Source organism: Mustela putorius, unplaced genomic scaffold, assembly GCF_011764305.1.
Source record: "Mustela putorius furo isolate JIRA1106 unplaced genomic scaffold, ASM1176430v1.1 tig00003858_pilon_pilon_pilon, whole genome shotgun sequence".
NCBI lineage: Eukaryota > Metazoa > Chordata > Mammalia > Carnivora > Mustelidae > Mustela > Mustela putorius.
The window spans coordinates 17,025,903-17,041,925 of NW_025422010.1; the positions used below are offsets into that span (position 1 = coordinate 17,025,903).

The 16,023-nt window shown below is 44.0% G+C and overlaps 1 protein-coding gene across 1 annotated transcript in view; it reads left to right on the plus strand.

Moving 5' to 3' along the window:
• The first annotated feature begins 5,418 nt into the window (after positions 1 to 5,418).
• The window catches only part of COLEC12 (collectin subfamily member 12), a 193,608-nt gene continuing 183,003 nt past the window's right edge, over positions 5,419 to 16,023 (plus strand). The window contains exon 1 of the mRNA XM_004742808.2: positions 5,419 to 5,659. Coding sequence (XP_004742865.1) covers positions 5,653 to 5,659 — 7 coding nt within the window. The 5' untranslated portion in view covers positions 5,419 to 5,652. The remainder of the gene's footprint in view (positions 5,660 to 16,023) is intronic.

Sequence of the window (16,023 nt, forward strand, 5' to 3'; positions counted from 1 at the left end):
AACCTTCTGATTCAGGAGTCTGAGGTGAAGTTCAACCATGTCCACTTTATAAAAACACCCCTGAGTGATTCTGATATAGGTGGTTCTCAGATGCCATTGTTCAAGCCACTGGTTTGGAGGGAGACAAGATTTTTCATGCTCATTTGAATCTCAGTTTACCTTCAGCTCCCAGCTTTCCCTGCTACCTTCTTTCCTTCTGTGGCCTTTTTTCTGTATCTGTTATGACACTGGCCATCTCCCACTTTCTGTCTTTACAGTGGCTCCTTTCTGGAATGCCTTGCCTCACCTAACAGACTCCTGGATGCGGGACTGTCTGGCCCTAATTCGTATTCTCCACAGTGTGTAGCACAGTGCCAATTATTAATAATCATGCAGGTCTTCCTTCCTGGACAAAAGGGTTCAATTCTAAATGGAGAGTTGTTTTTCAAAGCAGACACAATGAAGTGTACTGATACAACAGAGAAAGGAGGATGTTTCTGGGGGCGGAATGCTAGGCTCAAGACTTCATAAGTACAATAAACATGATGTTTGGGGAGACACTAAATAGCTTGGCTGAAATGGAACAAAAGGGACTGCATAAGGACAGAAGAGAAATGAGTGGGTAAATGGGAAGTGGTGGTAGCACAGACTGTTGCTGGAAGGTACTGGCTGCCCGCCAGAGAGGAAACAGAGATGGTCAGAGATCGAGGTATTGGACTGATCTCTGTGCAAACTGACTACCACTCCTTCCCCTCCAATGTTCTGTCCTGCCTTGGTCTCCCTACCCTCTCAGCTTCTCCTTCACTTAAGGAGCCCTTTGTGTTCAACCTGTGTTCCCCATTCTCATATCATGGCCCAGAACCTCTCTAAATTTTAGGTCCTAGGCTGGGGAAACTATAGAGTTTCCCATCTCTCTTCTTGCCTCTCAGCCTGCTGGGTTTTGGAACCTGGAGCAGAGAAGAGGCAGCAGAGAGCATGGGGAGGCCAGCCTGGAGGGTTCTTGCTGAATTCCAGATGGGCATAGTGGTCTTTGCCTGGGTGATGGGGAGAAGTGGAGACGTGTGAGACATGTTCTGAAGGTGGAAGCAGAGCTTGGTGAGAACAGCTAAGGGAAGGAGAGAAGGCAAGTGTGATAGGGCTTTGTCATTCCTAAAAAGGAGATACTTAGCACAAGGTTGGGCTGAGGATTAAATGACATGATGCCTTCTCCAGGTTTATAATGTGAATGCAGGTTACAGTTGCTGCTGCTGGAGGTGGGGAGGCCTGAGCATGACCTGGAAGCCCTGTAGCCCATTTCTGCTAAGGATTTCAAAGCGTCTTCACTGGTGTGATTCAGTCCTTCCTAATCACACCATCCTCCCTCCTCTCCTGTACTGTCCCCTTCTCCTCCCAAGCCCCAGTTCAATCCTCAACTTCTCTCATAGATCTTGACCAGAGAAATTTTGGTTGGCTGATGATCTGTATGTGTCCACAGCCCTCATCCTATGAACCCCCCGAGTGGGACTCAGAGGAGGTGGCACGCAGGGGACTTATGGGACATACCCAAGAAGTTCTGACCTTTTTGTGCTGAAGGAGGTGATCATCCAGGAATGCTCCTTAAAACTGTCCTCTAAAGAATTGCCAAGCCTGCTTTTTCATCACAAGTTTGTTTCATTATAACAAACATCATAGATTTTGGGTTTTGTGGGATTTTTTAAATCTCATAATTTGTTAGAAATTTTTCTAACAAAATATAAATATAGAAAATGTGTGGTAATGTGAGACAGGAATCCATCAAAATCCTTGCGGAGAACACAGGCAGCAACCTCTTTGACCTCAGTCACAGCAACTTCTTCCCAGAAACTTCACCAAAGGCAAGGGAAATAAGGGCAAAAATGAACTATTTGTACTTCATCAAGATCAAAAGCTTCTGCACATCAAAGGAAACAGTCAACAAAACCAAAAGACAACTAACAGAATGGGAGAAGATATTCATAAATGACATATCAGTTAAAGGGCTAGTATCCAAAATCCATAAAGAACTTACCAAACTCAACACCCAAAGAATAAATAATCCAATCAAGAAATGGGTAGAGGACATGAACAGACATTTCTGCAAAGAAGACATCCAGATGGCCAACAGACACATGAAAAAGTGCTCCACATCACTCGATATCAGGGAAATACAAATCAAAACCACAATGAGATACCACCTCACACCAGACAGAATGGCTAAAATTAACAAGTCAGGAAATGACAGATGCTGGTGAGGATGCAGAGAAAGGGGAACGCTCCTATACTGTTGGTGGGAATGCAAGCTGGTGCAACCACTCTGGAAAAGTGGTTCCTCAACAAGTTAAAAATAGAGGTACCCTAGACCCAGCAATAGCACTACTGGGTCTTTACCCTAAAGATACAAATGCAGTGATCTGAGGGGCACTTGCACCCAAATGTTTACAACAGCAATGTTCACAATTGCCAAACTATGGAAAGAGCCTAGATGTCCATCAACAGATGAATGGATAAAGATGTGGTACACACACACACACACACACACACACAGAGGAATATTATGCAGCCACCAAAAAAAAGGTCTTTTTTTTTTTTTTTTTGCCATTTGCAACGATGTGGATGGAACTAGAGGGTATTATGTTAAGCGAAATAAGTCAATCAGAGAAAGACAATTATCATATGATCTCTCTGATATGAGGAATATGAGGGGCAGGATGGGGGTTCAGAGTGGTAGGGAGGGGAAAATGAAACAAGATGGGATCAGGAGGGAGACACACCATAAGGGACTCAATCTCAGGAAACAAACCGAGGGTTGCTGGGGGTGGGGGGAGGGAGAGGGATGGGGTGGCTGGATGATGGACATTGGGGAGGGTATGTGCTATGGTGAGTGCTGTGAATTGTATACGACTGATGATTCACAGACCTGCACCCCTGAAGCAAACAATACATTATATGTTAATAAGAGAATAAATAAATAAATAAGTAAATCAATAGAAGAAAATGTATGGTAAAATACAAATAAAACTTACCATCCTAACCATTTTTAAGTGTGTAGTTCAGTGGCATTAAGTGCATTCACATTATCACTCAAACATTACCACTACCCATCTCCAGAACCCTTCCTTTTGCAAACCTGAAATTCTGTAACAATTAAACACCAACTCTCCATTCACTCTTCCTCCTAACCCCTGGCAACCTCCATTCTATTTCCTGTCTTTATGCTTCGTTACTCCAGGCAACTCTTAGAAAAGGAATCATACAGTATTTGTCTTTTTGTAGTGGCTTTTTTCACTTAGCATAATGCTCTCAGTTCATTCATGCTGTATAGCGTGTTTCAGAATTTCCTTCCTTTTTTAGGGCTGAATAATATTCCATCATTAGTATGTACCACATTTTGTTTATCCATTCATCCATCGATGGACACTTTGATCACTTCTACCTTTTGGCCATTTTGAATAATACTGCTGTGCACCTGGGTCTACAAATATCTATTTGAGTCCTTGCTTCCAGTTCTTTTGGGCATATATCCAGAAGTACTACTGTTAGATCATATGTTAATTCCATGTTTCATTCTTTTTAAGGAAGCACCATGTTGTTTTCCATAGTGGTTATATCATTTTGCATTCTTACCATCAATGCACAAGGTTCTGATTCTTCACATCTTTGCCAACATTTGTTGTTTTCTGCTTTTTAACAAATATTTTTATTTTTATAATATTCATCTTAGTGGGTACAAAATGGTATCTCGTGGTAGTTTTGATTTGCATTTCCCTAGTGATTAAAGATGTTGAACATTTTTCCATGCTTATTGGCCATTTGTAAATCTTCAGAGAATGTCTATTTGAGTACTTTGCCCATTTTTGAAGTGGGTTGTTTTTTGTTGTTGAGTTGCAAGCATTCTTTATATATTCTGGATATTAATCCCTTACAAGATATATGATTTACAAATATTTTATCCCATTCTGTGGGTGGTCTCTTCACACTGTTGACAATGTGCTTTGATGCACAAGTTTTAAATTTTAATGAAATCCAGTTAATCTATATATTCTTTTACTGACTGTTTTTGCTGTCATAGCTATAATTTATGTTTTTAAAACAATTTTATAACTCAAATGCTGGAGCCAAAATCCTCTCCATTTTTCAGCTGGAGAAATTATTATGCACAGAAACTGATGGATTTACTCTACCCCAGCATAATCTGGGTTCTCTTTAGCAACCCTTACTTGCCCTGCAAGACAAGGCAGGTACCTTGTTGAGAGGTGGATGGAGCAAGTCCCTAGGGACCCTGTAGTTTAATCAACCCTTAAAGTGCTGTTTTTTGTCTTTTTCTCTGCTAGTCATGTAAAAGTGTCTCCCTGATGTTCGAAAGAAGGCTTCTGGAATGGAGAGTCTAAAATATTTAGAATGTATTCCTTTTTGGGCACTACGTTTTTCTAGAGCAGAATTCCCTGTTTAGAATTAATCAATGGGTTGTTTACAACGTGCTACCAAATCCTCAGGAGAGGAAATCTGAAAAGCTGCAACCACCGCCCAGGCAGAATTGTAGTGCTTTTGGTGTGCTAGTAAGCATATGGTCATTTTTCATTTCATCGTTGTGGAAGAAGTCGCGCAGCACCTCCCTCTCCACAGCTCCACTCACACTTAGTTTATGTTTTAAAGCAATAAAGCAACAAATGGGTCCGATTAGGGATTTCTAAAGGGGGGGGGAACCCCACACTGGGACTACATGATGGGCCACAATGAAAGGAACTTTCTAAGAAGCCACTCAATAGTCTCGCCCCCTTCAATATGATCAATTTCAGATCAATTTCAGGGGCAGTGGGTAGAAGGGTGACTTATTCCAACCGAGGGGAGAGTAGTGGGTTTTTGATCTCTCTTTTGGCGGTCTAAGAGTTGTAATGCTGCTCTGAGTTCTGTAAGGAGAGCATCTCATGGTGATTGCGGAATTAGCAACAGCTCTCCCCGGGTGACAGTGAGCGCGCTCGCCTGTGTCCCGTTTTCCCTTCCGGCGTGAACAAGCGCACCTGAAATCTTGGAATACCTAGGACGTTCTCGCTTTGGTTTAATCTTCTGACCCTCTCCATGCCTACCAGAGACGTTTGGGGAAGGGACAAGCTTACTCCGCCACCGCCGTGACGCTGTTGCTCCTCAACTCTCTCACCGCACGTTCTAGATACTTTGGGGTCTAGAAACAAGCCCAGCAACAGCACCGTCGCGCACAACACGGGTGAACATTTGACCGCCCGGGAGACGCTTTCTTCCAGCTTCGTTCCACCGCGGATCCGACGAGGCAAAGGGAGCCCTGGGGCGAGGCACCGCGCGGAGGAGAGACTGGGCGAGAGAGCCGCCCGGCAGGGGCGAGCGCGGGCCCGAGGGCGGGGCGGGCGCGAGAGGGCGCGAGGGGGCGTGGGCGCGGCCGCCCGCGCGCCCCGGCGGGCCAGGGGGAGGGGCGCTGGCGGGAGCGGCGCCTCCCGCCCGGGGTGAGCGGCGCGCGCGGCAGCCCCGCGGCACAGAGCGCCGAGCTGGGAGCGCAGGCCGGCGGTGCAGGCGGCGAGGGAGGGCTAGAGCGCAGACGTCCGACGCGCGGCGCGGCTGCCATGGGCGCGCAGTGACCGGCTGTTCAGCGCGAATTTTCTCGGCAGCGCGGAGCTCCTTGACTGGCCGTGCGTCTCCTCGGTCACCATGAAAGGTAGGACGGCGGCGGGCTGCGCGGGGCTGCGGGCCGGCAGGGCGGGCTTCGGGGCGCGCGGGAGGGGGCGGAGGTGCAAGCCTGCGCTTAACTTTCTCCGGGCAGAGGGCCAGAGGAGCGCGGCGCGGGGTTCGTGCGTGCACCCGTGGGACGCTCCTCGGTTCCGGAGTTGGGCACGGCAGGAGACCTAGATGTTCGGGGTGTTGGAGCGTGCAAGTAATCCCCTCCCCATCGTGTCTCTGCAAAGTAGTTTGGAGCCCTAAGTCGTTGTTTACGGATTCCAGTTCCCAACTTTTTAATTGAAAAAACATGCCGAAGAGAGGGGAGGCATCCTCATTCCCCCGAGTCAGTTTTCCGCTCTGCGGCGCTCCACTCTCTGTTCCGGGACCTCTCCTCCTGGCTGGTGCCGTTTCCCCATCCGAGAAGTCGACGTGCTGCCGGCTGGGTTGTTTCCTCCTGGACTCGGGGATGTTCTCAGTGCGTCCTCCCCACATCTGGCAATGATTAGGTGCCCGCGGAGTTCAGCTGGCTCAGAAAGTGCGTTTGGCATCTTTCTCCATCGGACCCACCGATTGGAAAATAACTGCTCTTCGTTCCGCGTCCCTTCCACGTGCCCGCCTGTGGAGCCGGTGTCCCCACGTGTGTTCAGAGGTGACACAAATCATCCCGCTGGTCGTCTCCGGAGCTGTGTCCTCTGCAGGCCGGCTTAGGGAAGTGTAGGATGTTACCGTACCTTTAAACTGAATCACAAGGAGAAGGACTTTGCGGGGCAGCTTTCTGTTTATTAGAAACATGAAGATTGGTTAGCAGAATTCTGATTTACATGCGAGATAAATAATTACAACAGAGGCATCAAAGTGAATCTTTTGGGGATGGGCCGACGTGGTGTTTACACAAGACTCGAGTCTCTGGTCTTGTACTAGGATAACACGTTTCAGATACCGCGCGGGCCGGGCCTGAGCGAGGGGGCTGGGTGTGAAGTGCCGTCCGACCGCGGTGACCACATTTCCAGCCGCCAGAGACCGGGCCATGCGATCGCTTTGACTTGCCAGGGTTGCTGTCCGAGGGAGGTGCCCGGGGAGCCCTACACTCTTGGAAAGTAACTTTTCCCTCTGGGTTTCTCTGAAAGGAAGTCCTCGCTAAACTATCCCGAGTGATAATGTCCTACCAATTAGGTGCCCTTCCAAGGTATTAGTTTCCTCATCAAGGAGACCCTAGGAATGGCAGGGACTGAATTCCAGGTGAAAAGTGGCCGTCCCCAGAAGAGAAACAAAAGATAGGATACACTTTTCTGGCTAGGGAATTTCGAAATGCAGTGGGGGATGTTTCTTCTTTTTCCTCTGTTTCTCTTCTCTCATTTACATTTTAGGAAACTCTTTCCTTGGCTAGCACTGATTAAAGGATCCTCCCAGCAAGGAAAGAGTTCACAGGCTACACATTACTTTGGGGCTCAGTTACCGTCATTTTAGCCAGAAGTTAATCCTCTCATTGCTGGTCACTGAGGCCAGTAGTCTTTGAACTGTTGGAAAAGATAAGCGAACTGCTCACTCCCTCAGTTCCTGAGTTGGTTCTTGAGCCCTGAAAATCTTGTTATGCTTTTTGACTGGGTAAATGACCGTTTTTTGCTGTTTGGGTATTTTTCAGTGTTATTAAAGAAAGACACGCCTGAAAGTCCTAAACGTATATTTGTGAGATTTACTCTGCATTCTGGATCAACTTGCAGACCCCCTGGCTCATTGCTTACCCTCTATGATCCAGGCACTGCCTAAAGCCCCCACATACCTTCTATCCCAGTGGGGGAGGGCTAATAAGGGACCTGTGAATCCCACGGTAGACTACTCACTTTGAAGTCCTCTTTTAAAAGGAAATATTCTGGAAGAAGTTTGCTTACCAACTGTTGCCATATAATTTACATTCATTTGTCTGTTTAGTAAAATGGGAAGGGAAGGAGACAGTAATAATTTTATAGAATCTACTAAGTGCCAGCCATGGTGCTATATCCTCTACAAAGCACTCTGTCAATTAATCTTCTCAACGATACTATGAGGTAGGTATTTGAACTCATATTATAGATGTGGAAACTGAGTGTAGAACAAACAGGAACTGGCAACCAGGAGTGTGGTAGGCACTGAAGACAAACTTTGCCAGTTTCCTTGTATTGCTTGGAAAGAGCTAGGACACCAGCTATGACAACTTCTGGTAGACCAGAAGAAAAGTAAATCTCAGACAATCGAGTAGCCAAGTAACCCGCATCTGGTACAGCAGCCAGGAAGGGGGTGGATCCAAGAAATTGGACACAAGCCTTCTGAAGCCAAGCACAGAGTATTTCTAGCCAGAGAGGAAGGACGCCTTTACCAAGTGGAATTATCTTGACATTTTGCCATTAGTTAACCAACGCAAAGCTTCCTTGGATTTGTGATTATGTTGCATAGTTATTAACTCGTTATACTTAAGAAAGCCAACATTTCATTAGAATTTAATTTCCCTAAATGATAGAGGCCAATGACAAGCCTTGCAAATGCTTAAAGTATTAACTTAAAACTTTTTTTAGACAAATAGAAAATTAGTGGACATGTTAGAAGTTACAGAAATTTTTCTTTCAGAAAAATTTAGCTTTTTTACGAGTCAGACACCTTTATAAGGTTTGACTTTCTGTTTGACTTTATAATTCCTATGTTTCATGGCCTGGGTAATAACCCTGGCTTTTGGAGTGTCATTCCATATCCGCCAGGAGTCACAGCGCCACCTATCTGTTGCATTCAGCAAATATTTGTCTCGGTCTTATTTCCTCCATCTCTGGAATCATAGGTACCAAAATAATGACATCATTATATATTTTCCAGAAGAAAATTACTTGCCTCATTGCTGCAATACTTGCAGTCTTCCAAACCGATTAAAACATGAAATTGGTTTTAATTTCCAGTTTCATTTTCAATTAGCTAGACCGCACCATTAATCTCATGGTTTTGGATAAATATTCACTTTCATTTTGAAGGAATCTGACTCCTCCAAAGTTAGGTGTGTTAATATTAAATCACATTTCTAGTTCTTAAAGTTGGGAATATTGGTGAGTTTTAAAGCAGCAGCACTTGTTGCCTAAGAGATGGCCAAAAACAACGACCAGCACATGGGACCACAGAGGTCCAAACCACCGTTCTAATTTAACACAGGGAGGAGGTTGGTGCCATCAAAACATAGTATTCAGCTGCTTATTTTTGTGTGCTTGTATATAAACATTTCTAAAATACTGTTGGCAATAATACTTTAAAAATGCTCTGGTAAGCAGTCTACTGCCGGTTGTTTTTCTGGACTCACAGACTCCTTGCCTTACCACTGTCTCTAAGATTTCTTGTCCTTAACTGGGATATGTAAACAATTGTGTAAGGGCTGACTGCACTGAAAGCATTATGTTTTATGAAAGGAACTGGAAACAAAATGAGGCCTTTTTCCCTTCACTGATTGGAACTGGGACTACCCTTCCTTTGGAAGGTGAATTTGCAATCTAATTATACTTTTGACTTTTCATTAGTTTGGGGATGCTTAACATTCTTAATCTGAGGCTTAATTATTGCTAAGTATAGATCTTTCCTGTGGTCTCCTCCTCAATTTCCCAAGACTGTGCCCTGCTTACCCTCCCCCCGCTCCTTAACCATGCAGCTCATCCACTGATAAGGTATGACTGGGAAAAGCTGGCAGATGATAGTTCTCAAGCTATAGCAAACCAGGTGCCTAATTTTCTGAATTAACACTTATTCTCATTAAAATAGTATTTTAAGACAGTTGATGCAGCTGTTGCCAAAGTAAGTTAAATGGCCCTCCAAGTTTTCAGATGGGAAAATAGACATTTAAATTTTGTGTTAGAAGAAAAGCATATTTTGCCTGGGGTGAACACAGCTTGTGAGTAGTCTCTCAGGGGGCAAATCTGACACATGTCTGCCCATGTTGGGAAGCAGGGGTGGGGTCCTGGGAGAGGAAGCCCAGAGCCGTGGCAGAGCACAGCCTTCCCGTTGGCGGTGTCTGTATCTGTGGTGCTTTTGGAAGTTCAGCTGGTGAATCAGAGTGGGAAGAATTGGACGGCCAGGTCGGGGGACAGCATTCTAGGCCTGAGAGATACACATCTACGAAGAGAGTCTACCCCCACCACGGGTCAGCTCTGCCAGGCTTATTCTGTCCTCTCCATCTTCTGCCATTCCAAAGGCCCAGGCTTACGGTCTCAGCTTCCAGAGTTCCTGTCTATGGCCCAGAACAGGGTCATGAGCTGGAAGATAAATGCCAGGGACGAGCTTGATCAGAACCATGGTTTATGCTTACCAGCAACTTGTTAGGTGTGACTGATGGCCACCTACATGCCCACTTATTATTTTTCTCTCTAATAATAGCTAACATTTACTGAACACCCGCCAAGCCAAGTGTTCTTATTTTCTCCATTTTTCAGATGGGAAAACTTAGGCTTAAAGAGGTATAGTTTCTTGTAGGGGCATCCAGCAAGTCAGTGGCAAAACTGGTATTCCAGGCAGTTTTAACTGATTCAGGCAGTCTGACTCCAGAAGCCGCATGTTACCCCTCTTGCTTAGACTTCTTAGCCAAACCCTAACATTCCACTCAATCAACACATCTTTGCTGAGTACCTACTGTGTGCTGCGTTCCAGTAGTTACTAAGTAGCAACACAGAGAAGGTCCTATCATCTGGACTCAGACATGTAATCATTTGGCGTCAAAGGTCTGAAGAAACTGATGTGCTCTTCAACCAGCCATGAGAGGATCCTCTTTAGACAGGAGCTCTGCAAAGATAAAGAAGATTCCAGGGTCGTTGTGGTGTGGAGAGTTTATCTTTAGGAGGTTTTGCTTATGACTGACTGACTGAATGTGAATGGCCCACTGAAGCCAGCAGCTCTGAAAACAGCCTCTACACCACAGTCCTGCTGACAGGTTTGCCAGGAGAAAATGGAACGTTGTCCGAAGTGCCATTTTCAAGAACAGACTTTAACCACCAGTAGGTGATCAGTTAAAAAAACCAATAAAAATAAAACAGTAGGAGTGGAGACAGTAATAAACATTTTGAGCAAGGGCTAGGGGAGGATAGATGTTTCTTCATAGAAAGTATTGCATTCTTTACTGCTGACAACACAGTTTCTGACCACACCAACAGAGCTTGAGGGAGGTAACTTTCAATCAAGCAGTGATTTGATTTCTGTGTCAGCGGGTGTTATTTGAAGAGCCCAAACCAATAGAGGACCTTGAAAGGGTCTTGCTGATTGCTTACGTAGGGGACCTTGGTAATTATATGGCAGTGAGAGCCAATGTTAACAGAAAGTAGTCCCAAATTTAAGATGCCAAAGAACTAATCCCTGAATTTATCATGCGTACTCAATCAGTACTCATTAGAATATAAAGGAAATGTGTTTTTCCACATGGAAGGAATTTTTAAAATTAAGTAAATTTATTGGACTGGGATTTATTAAATATGACTCCTTTATGCTTCCTGAATGGTTTGGGATTACAAATCTGTATCACATGAGGTCGTAGTCACTAGCACGAGAGATTGGACATTTGACATTCTGCCTAACTTGTCTTTGGCTTTCGTGGAAGCAGTTACACTTCTTTGAGTCTTAGTCACTTCCTTAAGACCTAGAAATGTTAGGAAACTCACAGATACTTATATAACAACTTATCATTCACCGGCAAAATAGTCCTGTCTTATAATGCAAAATACATACTTTAAAATACAACATTTCATAGAATGTCATCATACATAGTGATCCCAGGAGTTGAACCTGAGAATTCTAATGTGGTGACAAGGAGTCTGGACTGTGAAACCGGAGAGCCTGGTGGCCATATGCAAATTACCTAACCTTCCCTGAGGGGCCTGGTTTCCTTATCTGTCAAAGGGGGAACAGTAATAGCATCTGCCCAATGCCATTTTGTTAGTTTGTTTTTTTGGAGGATTCAATAGGTTAGGATAGATCAGTTCTTTAGAATGGTGTCCAATAGGTAAGGAAAATTCAGGACATTTTAGTTTTTGTAATACTGTGTAATTGTAACCTGCTGCTTCCTCTAGGCAGTAATATAATTGCCAGTTCTGAACCATTTAAGTTAATCAAGTGATACAGTTTATACCATGAAGAACAGAGCTCAGTTTTGAAAGGAAAGTAATTTTCAAATTATGAATGTGTTAAAACTGACCTCAGGGATAGGAGGGAGCTGTGCTTTCTATAGGAACAGTGTTCATGTTTGTCCACCTCCAGCGGCTCTCTCTCGTGTTCTTGTCATCATTTTAATGTAATGTTAATTAAAAAAACCCACCCCCCACCCTCCCACACACAAACCAGTCCTACTGAAAATGCAGGGACCATATTTACAGTGAATTTGCAATTCTAGTGAAATCATATGATTTTTCTCATTTATGATAGTCGTAGAAAATTGATTTAATATTTGTAAATACATTTGATTTGCTCATGAGCACTAATTTTCCTGGAGCACCTTTGTTCAGGTGCCTACTGATAATGACATAATATTTTAAAAATTTGTATCTCAAATGCAGTGCAGTTTTATCCAGTACCAATATGACATAAAAGAATCAAAACATAAAACAAATTTGTCTCTAAGGAACTATTAAGACGGGGCACCTGGGTGACTCAGTCATTAAGAGACTGTCTTTGGCTCAGGTCAGGATCCTAGGGTCCTGGGATTGAGCCCCACATTGGGCTCCCTGCTCAGCGGGAAGCCTTCTTCTCCCTCTCCCACTCCCCTTACCTGTGTTCCATCTCTTACTGTGTCTCTCTCTGTCAAATAAATAAAATCTTTATAAATATATTTATATTTCATATATATGTATAAAAAAAGGAACTATTAAGACAGGTATGTATATATTTTTTAAAACTGTATGAGATCATGTCTATTTCACTGCTAGTATTGATCTCCCATTAAGCTGTCGTATTTGTATTTTTTTTACTTTTTTGGGCCACCAAATCCTAACTTTCACTTATTCTTTAATATATTTAAATGTATTCAAATATTCTTTATATTAAATATATACAATGTTTAGCATAATACTGAGACATATTCAATATTTAGTACCTATATAGCCTGTCCTCAAGGAGCTTGCAGTCTGGTGGGCAGTGTAAGGCTTATGCGTAAACAACTGTAATCTAAGGTAAGATGTGAAAAGTGCCCTAGTTGAGATTCCGATAAATGTTGCCAGAGGGCATGGGAGGAGAGGGCAACCTGCCTGCAGTCAGGGATATTTTCCTTTGGAGGGATAATGCAACTTGATTCATTATCTTGAATGAGAGTTCATATTTCAGATTGCATTATTCTAATTGTAATTGAAGAGGCAAATGGTGCTTTGGGCCACTGCACAACCTTGCAGTATGACATCTCAGTATGGGAGATGAGAGAAAATTGAAGTTTTCTCAGACTTTGTCTCCTAAGCTTAATGTTGGTCTATCATTTGTAATTAATTACATTATATTGCTTTGGCATAATTGTTCAGATAACCTAAGTTATGGGATTTCTAACAAAACAGATGCGTCCTTTATGTTTGTCTGTCTGCCTGTATGTATGTATTTACTTATGTATTTACTGGGGGAGTTAGCCAAGACCAGTTATTTTTGCATGCCTCCAGAGAAATGGACAGCATTAGTTTTCCTTGACAAATGACCCGTGTATTTGAGGGCTTCCAGAGCCCTTACAAAATTTGAGGCAGTGATTAGTCTTCCTCCAGACTTTCTTATTATTCACCCTACCAATGTGACTGGATGAGGGGGTTCCCTCCTAAAAGAAAGGGAAGCATGTCCTTCTCCCTGTAGTTACCCACGATGGGTAGATGTGGGGATCAAGGTTTTGAGTATCATATTTGTTTCTTACTTTTTAAGTTGTTGAAGCTGGCTCCTGGGGGAAATCTGGTTTAGCCCCCACTACCAATTTAGTGGTAAAAGTAACAAAATACACACAACCACTTCAATTTTGTTGGACTGTAAAGAAGGAAAATGGTATTGTAGCTCTCTTTACCCTACAAGTAAGTATCTGCTGTTTTTACAAGCATCAGAATTATAAGTTGTGCCAGAAATTGGGGTCAGTTTGTGTCTATAATACTGACTAAAAGCAAAAAGCAAACAACAACAAAAAACACTTATACCACTGAACCAAAAAGTGATCCCATTGTGGAAAAACATAACATTTGAAAAGCAGCTGGGTAATTGAAATAAATCTTCTGTTATATTTGGAATAATCTAAAAGTATTTAAATGGCTACAAATTCCTTTTATCCATTTAGGGTAGGGTAGGGGAGAAGCCTGGAAGGCAGATCTAATTACCCCATCAAAATTATCCTGAACCTCTGTATTTTACTACACTGCATTGAGCTCTTGCAGAATACTTAACAAGTGGGGCCCAAAATTGCTAGTAGGGTAAAGCAAACTATACAAGGGGTCACATAAGGTTTTATATTTAGAAAGCTTTGAAGCCATGGCAGGTAGTACCAGTTTGGTTCTTAGGGTTAAATCAAGGTTAAAGAGTGTATGTCCTTGGGGTTATGGACATTGGGGAGGGTATGTGCTTTGGTGAGTGCTGTGAAGTGTGTAAACCTGGCGATTCACAGACCTGTACCCCTGGGGATAAAAATATATGTTTATAAAAAATAAAAAAATTTTAAAAAAAAGAGTGTATGTCTTCAGTTTTTGTAGCTCAAATTCATTAAGACACATTTTTTTTTTTTTTATTATCAACTGGATACTTCAGTGCCAGTTAGCTATAGACCATATTGAACCCACCCTGCATATTACCCTTGCTAACCAAAATTCCCTGCTGTTTACCTCCCCGGATGCTCCCTTCAGACGGCAACTTTGTGTCTTTTGAAACTCAATCACTGGGGCACCTGGGTGGCTCAGTAAGTTGGGCATCCGACTCTTGATTTCAGCTGGGGTCACGAGTTGAGCCGGAGTTCCAACTCAGGTCTTAGAATTCCAAAGCCCAAGCTTTACCAGTATATCACTCTAGCTTTAGGAGAAAAGTCTTCCCAAACACCACAGCAGTGTCCCAGGGGCTGTCCAAAATACTTAGTAACCTAGGTGACACTCTGTGGAGGCCACAGTTTCCCAGACCACTAACTCCATGAAAGCTTCTCCATGCAGCACTGGCCAATGAAGGGTGACTGTAGTAGACTCAGGGGCATTTGGCCCCAGGAGTGCAAGGGCACTTTCTCTTCTCCTCACCACCCAGCAGTGCTACAGTAGGTATTGGTGGTAGGAACACATGGGAAGAGCTAGCAGGAATGCTCCCAGCAGAGCACGTTCACCAGTTGGTTTGGAAGCAGTTAAACATTTTACCCACACCCCGATGGGACTATGCCGTTTTGTTCTAACAGTGATGGGTTTATAAGAACTGGGACTGCACTGAGGTAGAAAGAGCACAGAGTCACTGATGGCTGTGTAATCTGGACAGCATCACCGAACCCACCTTGGAAAGAACTCTGAACTCGGCCTGGCCTCTGTCCCCAGTCCTTCAGCCTGGCTCCTAAAAAAATGTCTGAACTCGTTCTGTTCAGTCTGGCCTTTGTCAGGACCTGCGGTGTACCAGGGATTGATGGCTGCAAGTCCAGACTTTGTATTCTGTTGCTGCAGGTTGAACTCCTCACGCTGGCTCTTTGCAGCGGGGTGGTCTTGGGTCCTCTGCACCTTCTCTGGCCATCGGCGATTGTAGGACCCGAGCACTTTCATTGTTGTCTACCTGCCTTTTATCTTCCATCCACATTCCCTTGTTTTTTGTTTGCTTTTTTTTTTTTTTAATCATAGTCAGACATGTACATAGTTCGAGGAGTTGACTAATATTTATTATGAATGAGATTTGTTATGAAAAATGGCAGTTGCCGGCCCGGCCCACCTTCATTTCATCATTTTCGAGTCCCGAGAGGCAGCCTCTTCAGAACATTTTTAGCATTTTCTTTTGGCATTTACTTTTCTTGCGGTTATCTACTAATGCCTAACAAACCTTCCCCAAACCCTGCAGCTTAAAACAACTGTTGTTTATTTGTTCAAGATTCTACAATTTGGGCTGGCCTCTGCTTCCTGAGGGGTTGGCCAGGCTGGCCGGCCTCACCCCCACGGCTGGGCATCAGCAGGGGTGGCTGGAACGGCTTCCTTCCAGTCATCGGCTCTCGTCCTCCAGAGATCTTCTCTTCTGGGGGAGCCCCCAGTCCTGCATGGTAGTCGGACTTTGCCCACCGTAGCTGCCTTCCAGGAGGGTGAAAACAGAAACTGAAGGGCATCTCAGGCTCGGTTCCTGAGGTCACCCATTGCCACTTCTGGCAAATTCCATCAGCCAAAGCAAGTTGTAGGGCCCTCCCAGATTCAAGAGAGTGGAAGTGGA